At 40.9% G+C, this 17,236-nt stretch overlaps 1 protein-coding gene across 1 annotated transcript in view; it reads right to left on the bottom strand.

Annotated features, from left to right (window-relative positions):
* The window catches only part of rheb (Ras homolog, mTORC1 binding), a 92,857-nt gene that overhangs the window by 11,802 nt on the left and 63,819 nt on the right, over positions 1-17,236 (bottom strand). The window contains exons 3-4 of the mRNA XM_072254090.1: positions 4,271-4,338; positions 1,564-1,646 (exon numbers count right to left, since the gene is read on the bottom strand). Coding sequence (XP_072110191.1) covers positions 1,564-1,646; positions 4,271-4,338 — 151 coding nt within the window. The remainder of the gene's footprint in view (positions 1-1,563; positions 1,647-4,270; positions 4,339-17,236) is intronic.

Genomic DNA, 17,236 nt, shown 5'->3' with positions numbered 1-17,236 from the left:
CTGGAAGTCTCAACTTGTAAAACAATTAAGCCCCAAAACTAATTGTGCTTTTGGTGAAATTCTGTGTGGGCATATTAAAATGAATGTATATGGATTTGCAAATCTCACGATCTACATTCTCAAGTTAATGAATGCTACTCCCACTTGCAAACCAGCGTTCCTGAATGATGCAACAGGCAGATTTAAATAATTTTTTTTTAAACAATCCTAAAATTTCAAGCATATGTGGCAAAAACCATTTCTCCTCACTTGGGCTCATATTTTTAAACTCATCACCACAAAAGTTTAGGCCCTGTCAAAGTAAATTTACTCCATTGACTCTTTTAAGTCCAGGCTCAAAACTTACCTTGTTCACTAGCGTTTGAATCTTCCTGATGAGGCTGATTTTTGGCTTGTGCCTAGGCTCATGTGTTGTTTATTTTGTGCCTATAAGCTGTGTGCCTTGTTGTTTATATCAGTGTTTCTTGTATTTGTGATTTTAGCTACCTGTTATGGTTTGTACAGCACTTTGGTCAACATTGGTTGTTTTTAAATGTGCTTTAAAAATAAATTTGACTTGTTACCATATACTACCTTGAGATTCATTGTTTGCAGGCATTTACAGGAAAATAAGAAAATAGAATTGAATTTATGAAAACTATACATATAGACTGACAACCAATGTACAAAATAAGACAAACGGTGCAAATAAAACACATAAATAATACTGAGGACATGAGTTCTAGAGTTCTTGAAAGTGAGTCTGAAAGTTCTGGAATCAGATCAGATTTGAGATGGGTGAAGTTGTTCACACTGGATTAGGAGCCTGGGCTAATAACTGATCCTGAACCTGGTGGGGTGGGAAGCAAGGCTCCTATACCTCCTGCCTGATGGCAGTACTGATAAGAAAGCATGGTCTGAATGGTGAGATCAGAGTTGAGATGGGTGAAATTATCCATGCTGGATCAGGAGCCTGCTGGTTGTAGAGTAACAGCTGATCCTGAATCTGGTAGTGTGGGACCAAAGGCTTCCTGATGACAGTAATGAGAAGAAAGCATGGCCTGGATAGTGGCGAATGCATGAAATAAAGTCCTATTTCCATAGATCATAGTCAGAATTCAAGGATATAAAACACAGCCATGACCTTGTTGAATGGTATACAGAATCAGTGACTTATTCCGGTTTGTAAGTAATGAAGGCAATTAAAAAGCTGCCAAGATGAAAGTTTCCTATTTAACCCCCATAAATTGTCCTTCTCAATAGAAATTGCAAGTTAGATATAGAGCACACAATGCAGGAAAGTTAAAGATAGAGGTTTAAGATATCGAAGATATTTCAGAGTTTGCAAATGTTATTCTACAAGAGCAATCAGTACATTACCACTCAGCAATCACACTGCCCAGCAATTTTGGAAAACCACGCACTCTGGCTTTGCATTAAAAAGCAGCCCATCATTTTCTGAATTATGCTGAATAATAGCAGAACTATAATGTGACATACAAATTGCTACCTTAAAGCAGCAATATGCCATCACAAACCAATGCAGCTAACTAGCTAAAAATGAATAGTAATGGCAATGCTTACCTTTTGTTAGATGTAACTGAGTACACCAAAATGTACCCATTAATGTCTATGGAATACGTCTGAGGGAAGATAGAGTATTCATCCTAATGGTTAAAAAGACAAATATCAGGTTGTCAGACCAATGAGTCTAACTATTAAATTGCCTACATTTAGATTCAGAAGCAATGTATAAATCATGACTTGATAATTGTGCTGAGGAAGGATTTCTGCAAGAATTCAAGTTCACTGCATAATGCACTGTCAGCCACCACCAATCACAAAGCTTGAACAGAAAGTTTAATTTTCTTTCTATTAGGTTTTTGTCCTAAAACATATGTACATTTATGTTGTACAAAATATTCCAGTACTTTCGCGGGGGAATTATACAATGCTATCATGAATACAATGAAGGCGGGAAATTCAAATGTCTGTACTAATCTTGGAATAGTTTTAAGGTCAAAGTACTATTCTTTTAATTGTACTGTCCCTGTGCACTTACCTTGCAGATAGTGTAAGAGGCATTTCAATTATAGCCTATAACCTGGTTATCTTAATTTATATGGCATCTTTAATATGGTAAATGATAAAAGAATAATTTCAAAGGCAGAATTTAAAACAATGTAGATAGAATAACTAGCAGCCGATGGCATGATTAAACATGTATGTAAAGATAGAACAAAATGTGCAGAGCTGGAGGAAACAACCAAGGTGCTTAAAAGAGTGGCAGCCACATTCAAGGTGGCCAAGGGAGGAAAGAAGAGGTTTTGAAGGTCATAATTGACAGCGAAGTGAGATCCACTGTAGGTTGGGAGGTGGACAAGAGTCTTAAACAATTTGAAGTCAGGCAAGGGTGCCAAAGGCGAAAGATAAGAATAAGAATTTGGAGGACAGAGAGGACAAGTTAAATAGATTAATGTTTTTGTGGTAAAGTAATGTAATTAAGCAGAATTTTGGTGATAGAACTTTCAGCTCAACACTGAATAAGTAGCATACACAAGTTCATCGTTCAACTTGGAGAGAAAATGGTAGCTGGAAAAGCTTGTGAAGGTTGGATGGGTTGATCTTCCAGAATAAGTTGCAAAAAGTTGAGAGCTCATCTAGTTGATGCCACAGAAGAACAGCGCAGTAAAAAATGAAATAATAAGATATTGCTGTATAGTTCATAAAGAAGCCAAATTTGCATCTCACGTGATGTCGTGGAAAAGCAATGCCTAGACAAATATGTAGTGGTACTTAGAATGGAACTTGAGCTACCATGAGGGAGTGGAGATCACAAAAGGGTGCTCAACTTCTTGGATGGGAATGCAGCCAATTGATATGGGATTAAAAGATCAAAACTGCCACCTACAAATTTTACTAAGGTATTCCTGGCATTTTGGTCAGGTTAGAAACAATACTGAGAAATTCAATGGAAATGGGAGGTGTAAACCCAAATCATTAACGACTTACTAATAGCACAGTACAGTTAAAGATAATCCTAAACTACACTGCACAATTAAGGTTTACCAACAAATACCATTTTAAGAAACTTTCCTTAATGTCTGCTAATACTCCACTCATTCTCCCCATTTCCATCCCACGACATTCAATTCCTGTTCCAAAGGAACAAAAGACCAAAACAAAATAATTTATAGGAAGTCATTACCTATACACAATACCACCTCCACTTAATCTATATGCAAGGTAGAAATGAGAAAATGCAGAATTTTGCAATAGATCGTCCAAATATTTAGTTGAGTACAGAGTCTGTGACACCTTAGGCCAGCAAATCAAGACAAATGCTCAGCAAAGGTAAAATGACTAGTAATGAATTCAATTTGAGCTGGTCTGAGAGACAGAAACACATGTGATTTCAAAATCCTAAGGCTCACCAAACAAGGACAGGCATTATAAACCTTGTCCTCTTCTGAAGTTTACTTCAACTACAAATCACTTACGTCAATAGCAACATGCAGCAACACTTCAAGGGAAAACAATGCTTAGACCAAGACCAGAAGATTTCAGAAACTGTGTAACCAACAAGTAAATTTGAAAGTAATTGAAGTACAAATTCATTAGCCTTTGTACAGATGCAAGTGTGAACAGCTGCTGGAATCAAAAACCTCATTTAACATGAATGAAAGGGCTGATTGGCTCAGGAGTGCCAGGAAGTGCTGCTGAAAAGAAAAAGCTGTAACCCTCTGCATACTGGTCGAACAGATGATGGCAACACCAAAGAATAATGATTATATTTAGCACTGTCCACCCCAGATGCTAGCAACATCTTACCATCAGCTGCTGGAAACTTAGCTTCTCTAAGCTGGTCCAGTCAAGCCGTTTGTTGAGGACTAGGGACGATGCCAAGTCTGACCTGCAAGTGAAGCTAAAAACTCAGAACTGATTCTTTCACAGCCATTAGAGCATTAGAAGACTGAGTGTCATTTCACTCGCCTGACAGAAGAGGGACAAATTCAAAATCCACAAGGAACTGGTAGCCTGAACAGAATCAACAATTCAGTTTATAGAGGCCAACTTTGAAGGCCACTACAAAATAGTCACATACCCCTTTTCCCACAACCAGACAAGCCCAAGCCAACAGCATCCCAAAATTCGAAAGAACTACCCTAACAACTACGCGGTGTTATTTTTACAACCTTGCATTTCAAGCAAGTTGTGCGGTGCTATACAATTATGACACCGCTTGAACTGGACGAGAACACCAAGTAAAACTATTTCCCTGCAGTCTTACCTGCCCAGCTGTGTCCACAAGCTGCAGGTGGTAATCTTGTCCATTCACCGTGATCAGTTTGGTAAATGCTAAAAACAGAAAGAGTGTAATTACCAAAACCAGCCCGTCATACTTAGTTGAAGACAGAAAGTATAAATATTCCAAAACAGTTAAAGTTTTAAGAAAAAGTTTCTGAACAATTATCTGGCTTTCTGCATTAATTACTCAAAATGTGGTCTCTTCAACAGGACAGAGATTTTCAGAGATTAAAGGAGCTAGGGCTTTACTCTTTGGGAGAGAAGGAGGATGAGAGGAGACATGATAGAGGTGTACAAGATAATAAAAGGAATAGATAGAGTGAATAGACACCGCCTCTTCCCCAGGGCACCACTGCTCAATACAAGAGGACATGGCTTTAAGGTAAGGGGTGGGAAGTTCAAGGGGGATATTACAGGAAGGTTTTTTTTTACTCAGAGAGTGGTTGGTGCATGGAATGCACTGCCTGAGTCAGTGGTGGAGGCAGATACACTAGTTTAAGAGACTACTAGACAGGTATATGGAGGAATTTAAGGTGGGGGCTTATATGGGAGGCAGGGTTTGAGGGTCAGCACAACATTGTGGGCTGAAGGGCCTGTACTGTGCTGTACTATTCTATGCTCTATGTTCATTTACGTCACAATAATAGACAAACACAATTTGCCTAAAGTAATAACACAGATAATTGTACTTTTCATGTTTTTACTGAACATATTGTTTCATCATTCACAGTACAGGCTGGAAAAAGTAGGGGAACCCTTGTATTTAATAACTGGTAGAACCTCCTTCAGCAGCAATAACCTCAACCAAATGTTTCCTGCAGCTGATCAGATTTGCACAATGGAGAGGAGGAATTTTAGACCATTCCTCCATACAAAACTGTTTCAGTTCCTCAATATTTCTGGGATACCTTGCATGAACAACCCTCTTCAGGTCATACCACAGCAATTCAATTGGGTCTGACTCTAACTTTGCCATTCCAAAACACAAATTTTCTTCATTTTAAACCATTCTGTTGCTTTAGATCATTGTTCTGTTGCATCATCCAACTTCTATTAAGCTTCAGGTGACAGAATGCTACCCTGACATACTCCTGTAAAATGTCTTTATATACAATTTTGAATTCATTGTTCCCTCAACAATTGCAAGCTGTCCAGGCCCTGAGGCAGCAAAGTAGTCCCAAACCATGATGCTCCTTCCACCATGCTTCACAGTTGGGATGACGTTTTGATGTTGGTGTGCAGTGCCCTTTTCCCTCCAAGCATAGCAATATGCATTTCTGCCTCATCTGTCCACAGAACACTGTCCCAGAAATGTAGAGGAACATTCAGGTGGTGTTTTACAAACTGAGACATGCAGCAATGTTTTGTATCCTCCGTGGTGTCCTTCCATGAACACCATTCTTGTTCCATGTTTTTCTTATAGTGAACAGAGACTTTAGCAAGTTCCAGAGATTTCTGCAGGCCTTTTACTGTTATCCTTGGATTCTTCTTCCACTTCCTTCAGCAATGCACATTGTGCTCGTGGTGTGATCTTTGCAGGATACCTACTGTTAAGGGAGAGTAGCAACAGTACTGAATTTCCTCAATTTGTATACAATTACTTTTACTGTGGACTGATGAACACTCAGGTCTTCAGAAATGCTCTTGTAGCCTTTTCCAGCTTCATGCATCTTTGCAATCTTCTTCCAAGGTCCTCTGAAAGTTGCTTTGATCGAGACTTGGTGCACATAAATACAGAGCTTTCTTGAGAAGAGCAGGCTCTGTCAGTAGCCTGACTTAGTATGTAGAGGGCAGGGCATCTCTACAACCCACACCTCCAATTTCATCTCATTGGTTGGAACACCTGACTCCAAGTAGCTTTTGTAGAAGGCATTACCCCAGAGGTTCACAAACTTTTTTGAACCTAGACTGTGATTGTTTAAATGGTGTACTCAGTATTGACAAGAAGTACAATTGTTTGTGTGTTAGTAGTTTAGGTAGATTGCGTTTTCTAGTATTATAACTTAAATGAAGATCAGACTACATTTTATGAGTGAGTAATTAATACAGAAAACCAGGTAATTGCAAAGGTTTCTCAAACTCATTCTTGCAACTGTAGATGGTTAAACTTTTGAAATGAAACATACAATTAGACATTTGAAATATCACTAGAAATTCTGTAAAATTCTCAAGGCATCAACACACAAAATGTTGGAGGAACCCAGCAGGTCAGACAGCATCTATGGAGGTGAACAATCAGCCTGAAGTGCTGACTGGCTGTTGGGGCGCAACAGCGACACACACACACTCTTCCAATTTCCAGTATCTGCAAAATCTCTTGTGTTTAAGGCATTTACACAACAGCAATCCATTCAATCTTCGCTAATTTAGCAGTTTCAAGGATTTCAAATGAAATAGCTAACACATTTTTAAAAACTGTTACAAATATAAGTTTGGTTATGGCTAAGATTGCCATCAACATTAAGAGTTGATAAAATGGGGAACAAATCCAGTTTTTCCATGGATGTTTCTTTATCCTATATAAATATCTCATAAATCATTAAAAATTTTCCACTGTCCAAGCACAGGAAACACACTGTGATTAATGATATTCTTAATCAACGCACTCAACAAGGATCACGACATTTACATCAGTTATGGCAACACCTATCAGTTTAAAAATATAACTAGCTCACCACATTGCATCGCACTGTGTTATGACAATGAAGAATATTTGCCAGAGTCATCTATGACTTTAGGATGCACCAAGTAATTTGAAAGTGTCCGACTTACTTTTGGGTAATTACTTCTATGAAGTTGGGGAATTTAGTAATACATTGATAAAGCAAAAGAATAACCATTTAACTTGCTTTTTATCATGCTACAGAGATAAATGCACATCATACAAAGGCTGAAAGTCTGCACCCCTTTTCCAACAGCAGTGTTAATTCACATCCGAAACAGAGTACACATTGGCCTAAATGTCGCATGAAAGACGAGCACTCTCCTAGGTGTAGTTCTCCTTCAGCTGTGGTGAACTGTGGCGAGAGCATACTCTGTCAAAGGGTCCTGGATCTCAGCCATTTTGAAATTTACTCTGGCATTAGGGATGCAAGTTTATTGAATTTCAATAATAAAAGGTTTCAAACTGATTATTAAAGCAGGGCAATGAAATAATTAACAAAAATTATGAATATTTTCCAATCAAACATCATTAAAAACGCTGATTTGTTAAGCACAGTCAGCACTGTGTTACAGGCGAGCATTTAGTCCCGAAGGAACACAGATACAGCCATCTGCATAGCGGATGGAAATAGCTGGTGATGCACCGAACTGATAGGCAGCAGTAATGAGCCAGATCAAGAAGTCAACAAGCAGGAGCTGCACTGCCCAGATAGAGACAACCAACCAAAAACCTGCTCAGCAAAGGAGAAAGGGAAAGCACAGCACATCAATTAATTATTTGCATTTTTATTGTTCCCAGTATTTATTTTTTTATTATTGGCACGATTTGCCATCTTTTGCAACCTGGATTTGTCAGACCGTCATGGGCAGTTTTTCATAAACAATTTCTTTATTTTCCTGTAAATGCTTACAAGAAAATTAATCTCAGAGTATATGGCTACATCTCCATACTTAGATAACAAATTGACTTTGAACATGGATTTGCGTCACATATGAACTTTGAGGTTCCAGCTACCTGATAAATCAGAATCTCACCAAATCCCCATACATCTACGCAACAGGGAACAAGCATGTTCCCTTAACCCTTTAGATTTTCTCTCCATGCTTCCAAAGAAAGCTCGTGAAACAGCACCAACACTCATTGCAAGCAAACCCAGAAAAGCTGCAGTATCTCTTTCTGCAAACACTATTGCCTCACTGGTAACACACACAAAAAGTGCTGGTGAACGCAGCAGGCTAGGCAGCATCTCTAGGAAGAGGTGCAGTTGACGTTTCGGGCCAAGACCCTTCGTCAGGACTTACTGAAAGAAGAGATAGTAAGAGATTTGAAAGTGGGAGGGGGAGGGGGAGATCCAAAATGATGGGAGAAGACAGGAGGGGGAAGGATGGAGCTAAGAGCTGGAAAGTTAAATGGCAAAAGGAATACGAGGCTGGAAAACGGAGAGGATCATGGGATGGGAGGCCTAGGGAGAATGGGGGAGGGGAGCCCAGAGGATGGGTAAGGAGTTACAGTGAGAGGGACAGAGGGAGAAAAAGAGAGAAAAAAGGGAGGAAAAAGTAATAATAAAAAACGGATGGGGTACGAAGGGCAGGTGGGGCATTAACGGAAGTTAGAGAAGTCAGTGTTCATCCCATCAGGTTGGAGGCTACCCAGGCGGAATATAAGGTGTTGTTTCTCCAACCTGAGTGTGGCTTCATCTTGACAGTAGAGGAGGCCGTGGATAGACATATCAGAATGGCAATGGGACGTGGAATTAAAATTCCCATTCTGATACAGGTTTCCCCCACCATCCGAAGGTAGAACGTTCCTCCGAAACGGTTCATAAGCCGGAATGTCGTAAAGCGAAGAAACAATTACCATTTATTTATATGGGAAAATTTTGTGAGCGTTCGCAGACCCAAAAATAACCTACCAAATCATGCCAAATAACACATAAAACCTAAAATAACAGTAACATATAGTAAAAGCAGGAATGATATGATAAATACACAGCCTATATAAAGTAGAAATACTTTTCCACAATCATTGCCTGCACAGATCTCCGTAGCGAAAATCTCATGCAAGCGCCGTTGGCAGAAAATCTCACGCAAGCACTGTTGGCAGAAACACTCTCTCCAGTAACCTTTAAGGTATGAAGCTGCCAAATCATACCAAATAACACGTAAAAATACACAGCCTATATAAAGTAGAAATAATGTTTGTACAGTGTAGTATCACTTATGGGAATCGGGAAGGCAGCTTGATGATGGTGTGTTAGGCTGAGTCGTCACAGGCTGGGGTGGTGCAGTGGCCCCCACCCTCCGGGCAGCGAACCCATACAGATCTGCCAAGAACGCAGCGGAGCAGTGGTAGCCGGGAGGCACACAGCACATCTTTAAGGAAAAAGCTGAAATAAACATGCTAATTAATTAGGTGCCGCCCAGCACGTAATTGTCGACCCAGATCAGAGGGGATTGCATCGCCTCTGATCTGGGCCGACAATTACCTGTCAGGCAACACCTAATTAATTAGCATGTTTATTTCAGCTTTTTTCTTAAAGGTGTGCTGTGTGCCTCCCGGCTACCGCTGCATTCTCCGCGAATCGGTATCTGTCCGCAGCCTGGGGGTTGGGGTGGTGGGACACTAGGGTGTCATCTCGTCGTCTGTTTCCATTAGAGCAGGCAGCTCATCTTCTCCTATGAGTGCCTGCCTCGATGTCGAAGGTCGAGGTTCGTCGTCTGCCGTGGCTGATGTGGAAGGCTTGCTTGACTGCTGAGCCTCGCGCATTTTTCTATCATACAGCTCTTTGTAAGCACTCAAACCATCCTGCAAATATCCCCTAAACCTACGTACTCTTTCAAAATTAAAGTTGTACTTTATTATTGCAGTGAAAATCTCACGCAGTTGCTTCACGTCCGGTTCGCTACTGCATTCGGTTTCGATTGTTATCCTTTCCTCTTCCAATTGCATCAGCTCTTCATCTATCAGTTCTTGGTCATGGGATGCCAAAACCTCTTCAACATCATCTTTGTCAACTTCCACAAGCCAAACTCACATTGTCCTTACTTCGTTCACCACGATCGAAACACTTAATTATGTCTAGTTTTACGCCAAGTGTAACACCCTTACAAGTTCTTTCAGGCTTTTCCGATACCGTAGAACTCATCTTGCAAATGGCTGCTCACAGGCACGTGTTTAAGCAATGCCGGCGAGAATGCAGTTCCGAATCCGAGGAGAGCAGCTGCTCAAGGTGCGCGCTGCCTTTTATCGCGCGCTGATTTTTTACTGCGCGCTGATTTTTTATTGTAACAGTGAGGTTTCGTAAAGCGATTGTTCAAAAAGCGGGGGACACCTGTATGTCCACATTTTAATTCCACATCCCATTCCCATTCTGATGTCTACCCATGGCCTCCTCTACTGTCAAGATGAAACCATACTCAGGTTGGAGGAACAGCACCTTATATTCTGTCTGGGTAGGCTCCAACCTGATAGCATGAACATTGACTTCTCTCACTTCCATTAATGCCCCACCTCCCCTTTGTACCCCATCCCTTATTTATTATTATTCCCCCCTCCTTTTTTCTCCCTCTGTCCCTCTCACTATACTCCTTGCCCATCCTCTGGGCTCCCCTCCCCCTTTCTTTCTCCCTGGGCCTCCCGTCCCATGATCCTCCCCCTTCTCCAGCCTCTTATCCCTTTTGCCAATCAACTTTCCAGCTCTTAGCTCCATCCCTCCCCCTCCTGTCTTCTCCTATCATTTCTTATCTCCCCTCCCCCTCCCACTGTCAAGTCTCTATCTCTTCTTTCAGGTAGTCCTGACGAAGGGTCTTGGCCCGAAATGTCGACTGTACCTCTTCCTATACATGCTGCCTGGCCTGCTGCGTTCACCAGCATTTTTTGTGCATGCTGCTTGAATTTCCAGCATCTGCAGATTTCCTCGTATTTGCCTCACTGGTGGTCAGATTCTGGTTATTTAGGGGTGCTGATTAAGATGCGCCTGTCAAATTTTAATTACCGTTTACGATAACAACTTCAACATGAATTTTAAGATTATACTGGTGTTACGACAGCCATGTACATAGTCGCCTAGATTCAGGAATTAAGTCTCTTTCAAGTAATTACATTGTCCTAGCTACCTCCTGTTCTATTCACCACTAACACGAAAACTATATTTGTTAAGTTAACTGTTTCACTTGAGACAATCAATCTGAGAAAACAAAATTTAACAGGCCAAGCAGCAACTACTGAAGTAGAAAATGTATGTCGAAGTTGCAGGTCAAGACCTTACATGAGAATGATTAATCCTGTGCCTTTGACACTTATTAGGGTATGGAGCAACTAACATGTATTAGTGCTGTAAATAGATACGGAGCTTTTCATGAAGAACATGATTTTTAAAAAAATTACTTCAAATAACTACCATTTCAGCAGTATGCCTACATCATATATTGACAGTTTTAAAAAAAAAATCAATGGTTAAGGTTTCTTCAAGAAAAGGCAAATAACTCAACCAGGGTGGAGCACAAACTGTGGTTAGGCAGAATACCCTTTGCTACAAACAACCATATCACATACAGCTGCAAACCACAAACATACAACACAATGCTAATTTTGTCAAGTTAATGCACTATCGCACCTGAAAAGTTCAAGTAAAATATTTTGATTAGATTGGAATTGGGGTAAATTTTCTTTATTTTCCACTTCACTGACACCTGTAGAACTTCAGCAGGAACCCCAATTCTATCGGCTAAAGGGGGTCTCTACCAGATTGTGGCAGCTTCAAAAGCTTAACCTTCATACTGAAGGGATGTTATAAACACACCCATTAGATGAACAAGAAAAAAAAACACTGATGCCACAGGTGATTTGACCTGTATTCCTTCACCATAGAATTTTAAGGGGAAAATAGAGCTCGTTCTGAATTGTCAAATGTCAGTGGAATATTGTCGGGTCCAGCTTGATATACTGCAGGCAGTCTGTGTGACACTTAGAAAGGACTGCTTTAGACAAACAGAAAAGCAATAAAGCGCAATCTACAAAAACAGCTCTTAAGTATATGACGCAAAACTTAGAGGCACAATAAGTTATTATGCCAGTGATCGTCCAAGGATCTAGAGATAACTTGATGGCAGTAAAGAGACAAGGTTCAAACTGATAAATGTAACATTTTATATTTTGGAATGAATAACGAGAAGAGGCAATGAAAATGAAAGGACTCAATTGTAAAAGGGGTACAAAAACTGAGAGATTAGGGAATAAATATGCATAGTTCATTGAAATTCACATCACAGACTAGGGAAAAAAAAGAGGCTGTAAGATCCCAATCATACTGCATAGAACCTGACATCGAGCCTAACTTGTGTCAATCAAGCACCCAATAACACAGGGGTTCCACAGACTCCTTTGTTAATATTCGGGGTCTATGGCATAAAATGTTTGGGAACCCCTGCACCAACATTAATCCCTTATTTCCCCCAAATTTTCATTGATTCCTCCCAGATTCAACAATTCACTCACATAGTGGGGCTATTTATGATGGCCAATTAAGGGACTAACCCACATCTTTTGGATATAGGAGACAACAGGAGCAGCCACCCAGTGGAAACCCATGTGGAACATGCAAGCTTTATACAGGCAGCACAGTGAGTAGGGGAGATGGGGGACAGATCAGACTGGGTTGCTGGAACTGGCAGGCACCAGCTCTTTGTGCAGCTCTTGGGTTTTAAGCCGCAGAATAGAGTTCAAGAGGAGCCTTGCTGAAACTCATTTGCTCACGAGTCCTGCACCCAGCTCAGAATACCACAGTTGTAGACAGATGCAAAGGCAGCTTCAGGAGAGGGGGCAGAAAGTATTAGATGATTGACTCTACAGATGATAGGCTTAAAAGTTATGTGGACAGACTGGGGAAACTGAGGATTCCCTCCTTGGAACAGTACTTTAAATACTCTGCTGTGGTTGCACATAGAAGTATCTAAAATCATGAAGGGTATAGATGAGATTAGACAAGACGACTATTTCAATTGGCACTAAGGTCATGGACATGGGACACAGTATGAGAGTAACTGGGGGTGGGGGAAACAAATTAAACAATAAACACATTGTCAGATTTGTAATTCATTGCCAAAACTGGGAGTGGAGGCAGATTGATCAAAGCTTTCAATGTTGAGCCATTTGAAAGAAAGTGGATGAAGTGCGAAGAATGGAGATGGCTGGATTGCTCTTGCATGCAGTGCAGACTTTTTCTAGGGTGAGTGGTCTTATTCGAAAGGCATTCACGCAAAAGGGCAGAGCTCTACGTTATTAAATGTCTTTTAAGACTGAGTATAATTTTTATGGTAGGCAATTCTTTAATTACTCCACCACTACCCAATTCAATCCCACTAATATAATAAATAAAAATCACAAACAATTTGGATTCAGAGTACATAAAGCCTCAAGCAACTTTGTTAAAGTGTAACCAAAATTGGTTACATTCTCAAACAAATGATTTTTGCCTGTTTGAAGCCTTAGTCAGTCACATTCTGCAGTAGGATGGCCAGTTGCTCTGCAACAAAAGCAACAACCTGGACAAGCATTATGTTGCACTGGCACATGATTCTAATGGCAGGGCCATTCTGCAAGGAGATCAATAAAAACAGCAACAGAAAGCTGTAGGCTATTTGGTCCTTGCACAATAATATCACATTCTAGCACTAGGTGTATGTCAGTCAATTTCCTTAGACTGAGGGAGAATAAAAAGTGATATTAATGTAGAATTAATGTAAAAGAGTGGTTGATGGTCAGCATGACATGATAGACCAAAGAAACCATTTCAGTACTATACTCATTCTCTCTCAGAAAATTCTTTCAAGACCTGTCTTGTAAACTGCTATCCAGAGCGCTCGTGCAGAGAATTTCAATGACTTCAGCTTTTGGCTCACCTGAATGGTCAAACCCTTTGAGTCAGTGCCCTCAGCAGCCAATTTAAGAGGAGCATCAAGCATTGAATGAGGTAGCAATGCAATCCATTCTCATTCATCTAAAATCAGAAAGGAGTAAAGACCAGTCTGTAACTTCCTGTTATAGGGTGTGACGCCAAACAAAGCTATCGGACGATTGATGCTAATGAGAGAGATAAGAGAGACAATGGAGAAACATTAAAAATGCTAATAACAGAGAAGAGGGGGATTAACGGAAAAGAAACACAATTCAGAATATTGATAGACCCGTTACTTTGAACCTGAACTGTTTGAAGTTTGATGGACAGGTGATACCCCACCAGGGGGATAAAAAGAGCAGGTTCGCTAAGGCACGCGACACACCACGACACCACGAGACAATGAGGCCCTGGAAAGAGCGGTGTGCCCCCACAAGTGGTAGGAGTTTGGAGGTCCGGTTCGTGGGAACCGACCAGAGGCTCACAGGGTGTAAAGGTACGATCGGTGGGAACCTGGGGTGTGTGTCCGCCCTTGCCTGGGTGCCGGGTTCACCACAGAAGAGCAATCGTATCCGGAATGGAGGGGTCACAATTGGTGACCACAGCGGGATAGAAGACATAAAAGGTCTGCCTGATCCAAATTGCATCCCCCTCTCTCTCTCCCCAATGGTATCACAACAGCGATTACTGCGAACTGCACTAAACTGAACTCTGTGTCACTTAAGACTGATCATTTTACCCCTAGACTGCGATACAGCTTGGTTGATTCCTATTACCCTAGTTTTGTGTACGTGTGTATTGTCATTGCTAACCTGTCACATTTATATCCTTACGATTAGAGTACTGTATTACTTAGTTATTTAATAAAACTTTATTAGTTCCTAGTAATCCATACTCCAATGTGTGTTCCATTTCTGCTGGTTTGGCAACCCAGTTACGGGGTACATAACAAGGGCAATACCCACCAACCCCTCTGCCTTTCCCCCCCCGTATGGGTTTCTTCTGCATGCTCCGATTTTCTCCCACAGTCCAAAGATGTACTGGCTGGCAGGTTAATTGGTCATTGTAAATTGTCCCATGATTAGGCAAGGATCAAGTTGGGGAATTGCAGGGTAGGATGGCTGAAAGGGCCGGAACAGTCTATTCCACTGTATCTCAATAAACAAACAATACGATTTAAAGTGGCTGACAGCATTGGATACAGCAAAGTCTTTCGTTTAGACAAAATTCTCATTGCCACATTGAAGACATGCACTCCAAAACTCTGCGTCTAACTATTCTGCACCAGCAGTTACAGAAATGGCATTTACTTGACAACTAGAGTATTGTATAAATACGCAAAACATAATAAATCCAATGATTAACCAGCCTAAAATCGATAGAAAAGTGACTGCAAGCAATATTAACAGGCCTATCAAATGTCATTTAGTCTCCAAAAAAGGATAACATTATCTAGGATTGTTCAGTTATAGATCTTAGTCCAAATATTGATCAAAGAACAGATTTTCAAAAGTGGGAAGGGTGATCCTGCCTTGACATTAAGCAGCAAGACACACCGGTGGTATCAAATACAAGTCCAAGACCATCAACGAGGAAGTTCTCAAGTGAATGGAGTCACACCTTCCACAAAGAAAGACAATATTGTTCTTGGAAATCAAACACCCTCACCGCAAAGCTTGTCAGGAGAGTGATCAGTCAACTTCAAATGAACAGCATAAATAACTTGGGTCATCATTGACAAGCTCTCAACTTCGGTATCCTCCACAATTCAGTTCCTGACAAATCAGTCTTTTCATTACCTACAATGGCACAGCAGAAATGTGATAGTACACTCTCAACTTGCCTCAATGCATTTAATTCAGTAATCACTCAAGAAATTCAACTACACCTGTGATCAATGCAACCTGATTGGCACTCTCTCCACCACTAAAGATGCATTCCTTTCTCTACTGTAGTGCTTTGGCTTCAGTATGCACTATTGATAAAGATGTACTTTTGCCTTATTACCTCCGCTCCTCCCAAACTAGAGACTTTTTCCTCTGAAATAGACAGAGAAATCAACATCACCAGCTGGGTCATCCAAGTCATACACCATCCTCCCTATTTACACTGACATGGGGTCAAATCCTGGAAGTTTCCCCAACAGAATTACAGGAGCATCTTCAACAAGATAACAATGATCCAAAGCAGTAACTCACCACACTCTCCAAGAGTGATTAGGGTTGGACATTAAATGCTTGCATTTAGATAGATAGATAAAACAAATGTTCTACAAAATCCAAACAAGTTGTGTTATTCATCCTCAAACTGTCATTAAATTCACCAGTTTTCTGCTTGGTGCTTTTTCCAAGGGGTTAAAATGTTCGCATGGTGCAGTATAGATTTAAGCACTGATGTACGTGTTCCCAAATTCCCAAGTGCATCATGGTGTAGAGCAGGGGTTGCCAACAAGGAATCCATGGATCCCTTGATTAATGGTATTGGTCCATGGCAAATAAAAAAGGTTAGAAACCCCTTGTGTAGAGGCTAACTGTATATTAGCCTTGACTGGAGATGTATAATCAAAGATCATTACTCTTAACATAAAACAAAGCTCGTGGTCAACTGTGCACCAGTGACCCAAGGCTAAAAGATGGGAACCAGAAACAATGTGTACTCCAATTCAGCTGAGACATCACCAATATGTAAACAAGAAATTCTTCACATACTGGGAAACTAGAGCAACACACAAAATACTGGAGGAACACAGCAAGTCAAGCAGTTTACATGGCAGTCAATGTTTCTGACCGAGACCCTTCATCACCAATGGCATTTTTTCCCCCCCACAATCTACCAAATCCATTCAAGAACCCTCAAGCCAGCTTTAGCATTTGTTCAAATGTCAACAGGGGAATGCCACAGAGACTGGGTTATGGCACTGAGCATGGGTCTGTGGTGTAGAAGAGAAAGAGGAAGAAGAGGGGAGTGGTAGTGACTGGAGATTCAATAGACAGGGGGACAGACAGGAGATTCTCTGGACATGAACAGGATAGTCGGATGGGATCCTGCCTTCCAGGGGCCAGGGTTAGGGATGTCTCAGATCGTGTCCACAGCTTTTTTTTTGGGGGGGGGGGGTGAGAGAAGAGCAGCCAGATGTCTTGGTATATATGGGTACCAGTGACATAGGAAGGAAAAGCATAGAGGTCCTGAAAGGAGAACTGAGAGAGCTAGGCAGAAAGTTTATAAGCAGGACCTCCCAGGCAGTAATAGTCATAGTCATACTTTATTGATCCCGAGGGAAATTGGTTTTCGTTACAGTTGCATCATAAATAATTGAATAGTAATATGTAAATTATGCCAGGAATTAAGTCCAGGACCAGCCTATTGGCTCAGGGTGTCTGACCCTCCAA

This window comes from Mobula birostris, chromosome 3, assembly GCF_030028105.1.
Source record: "Mobula birostris isolate sMobBir1 chromosome 3, sMobBir1.hap1, whole genome shotgun sequence".
NCBI classification, from domain to species: Eukaryota; Metazoa; Chordata; class Chondrichthyes; order Myliobatiformes; family Myliobatidae; genus Mobula; species Mobula birostris.
This window is presented reverse-complemented; position numbering and strand designations above follow the sequence as displayed.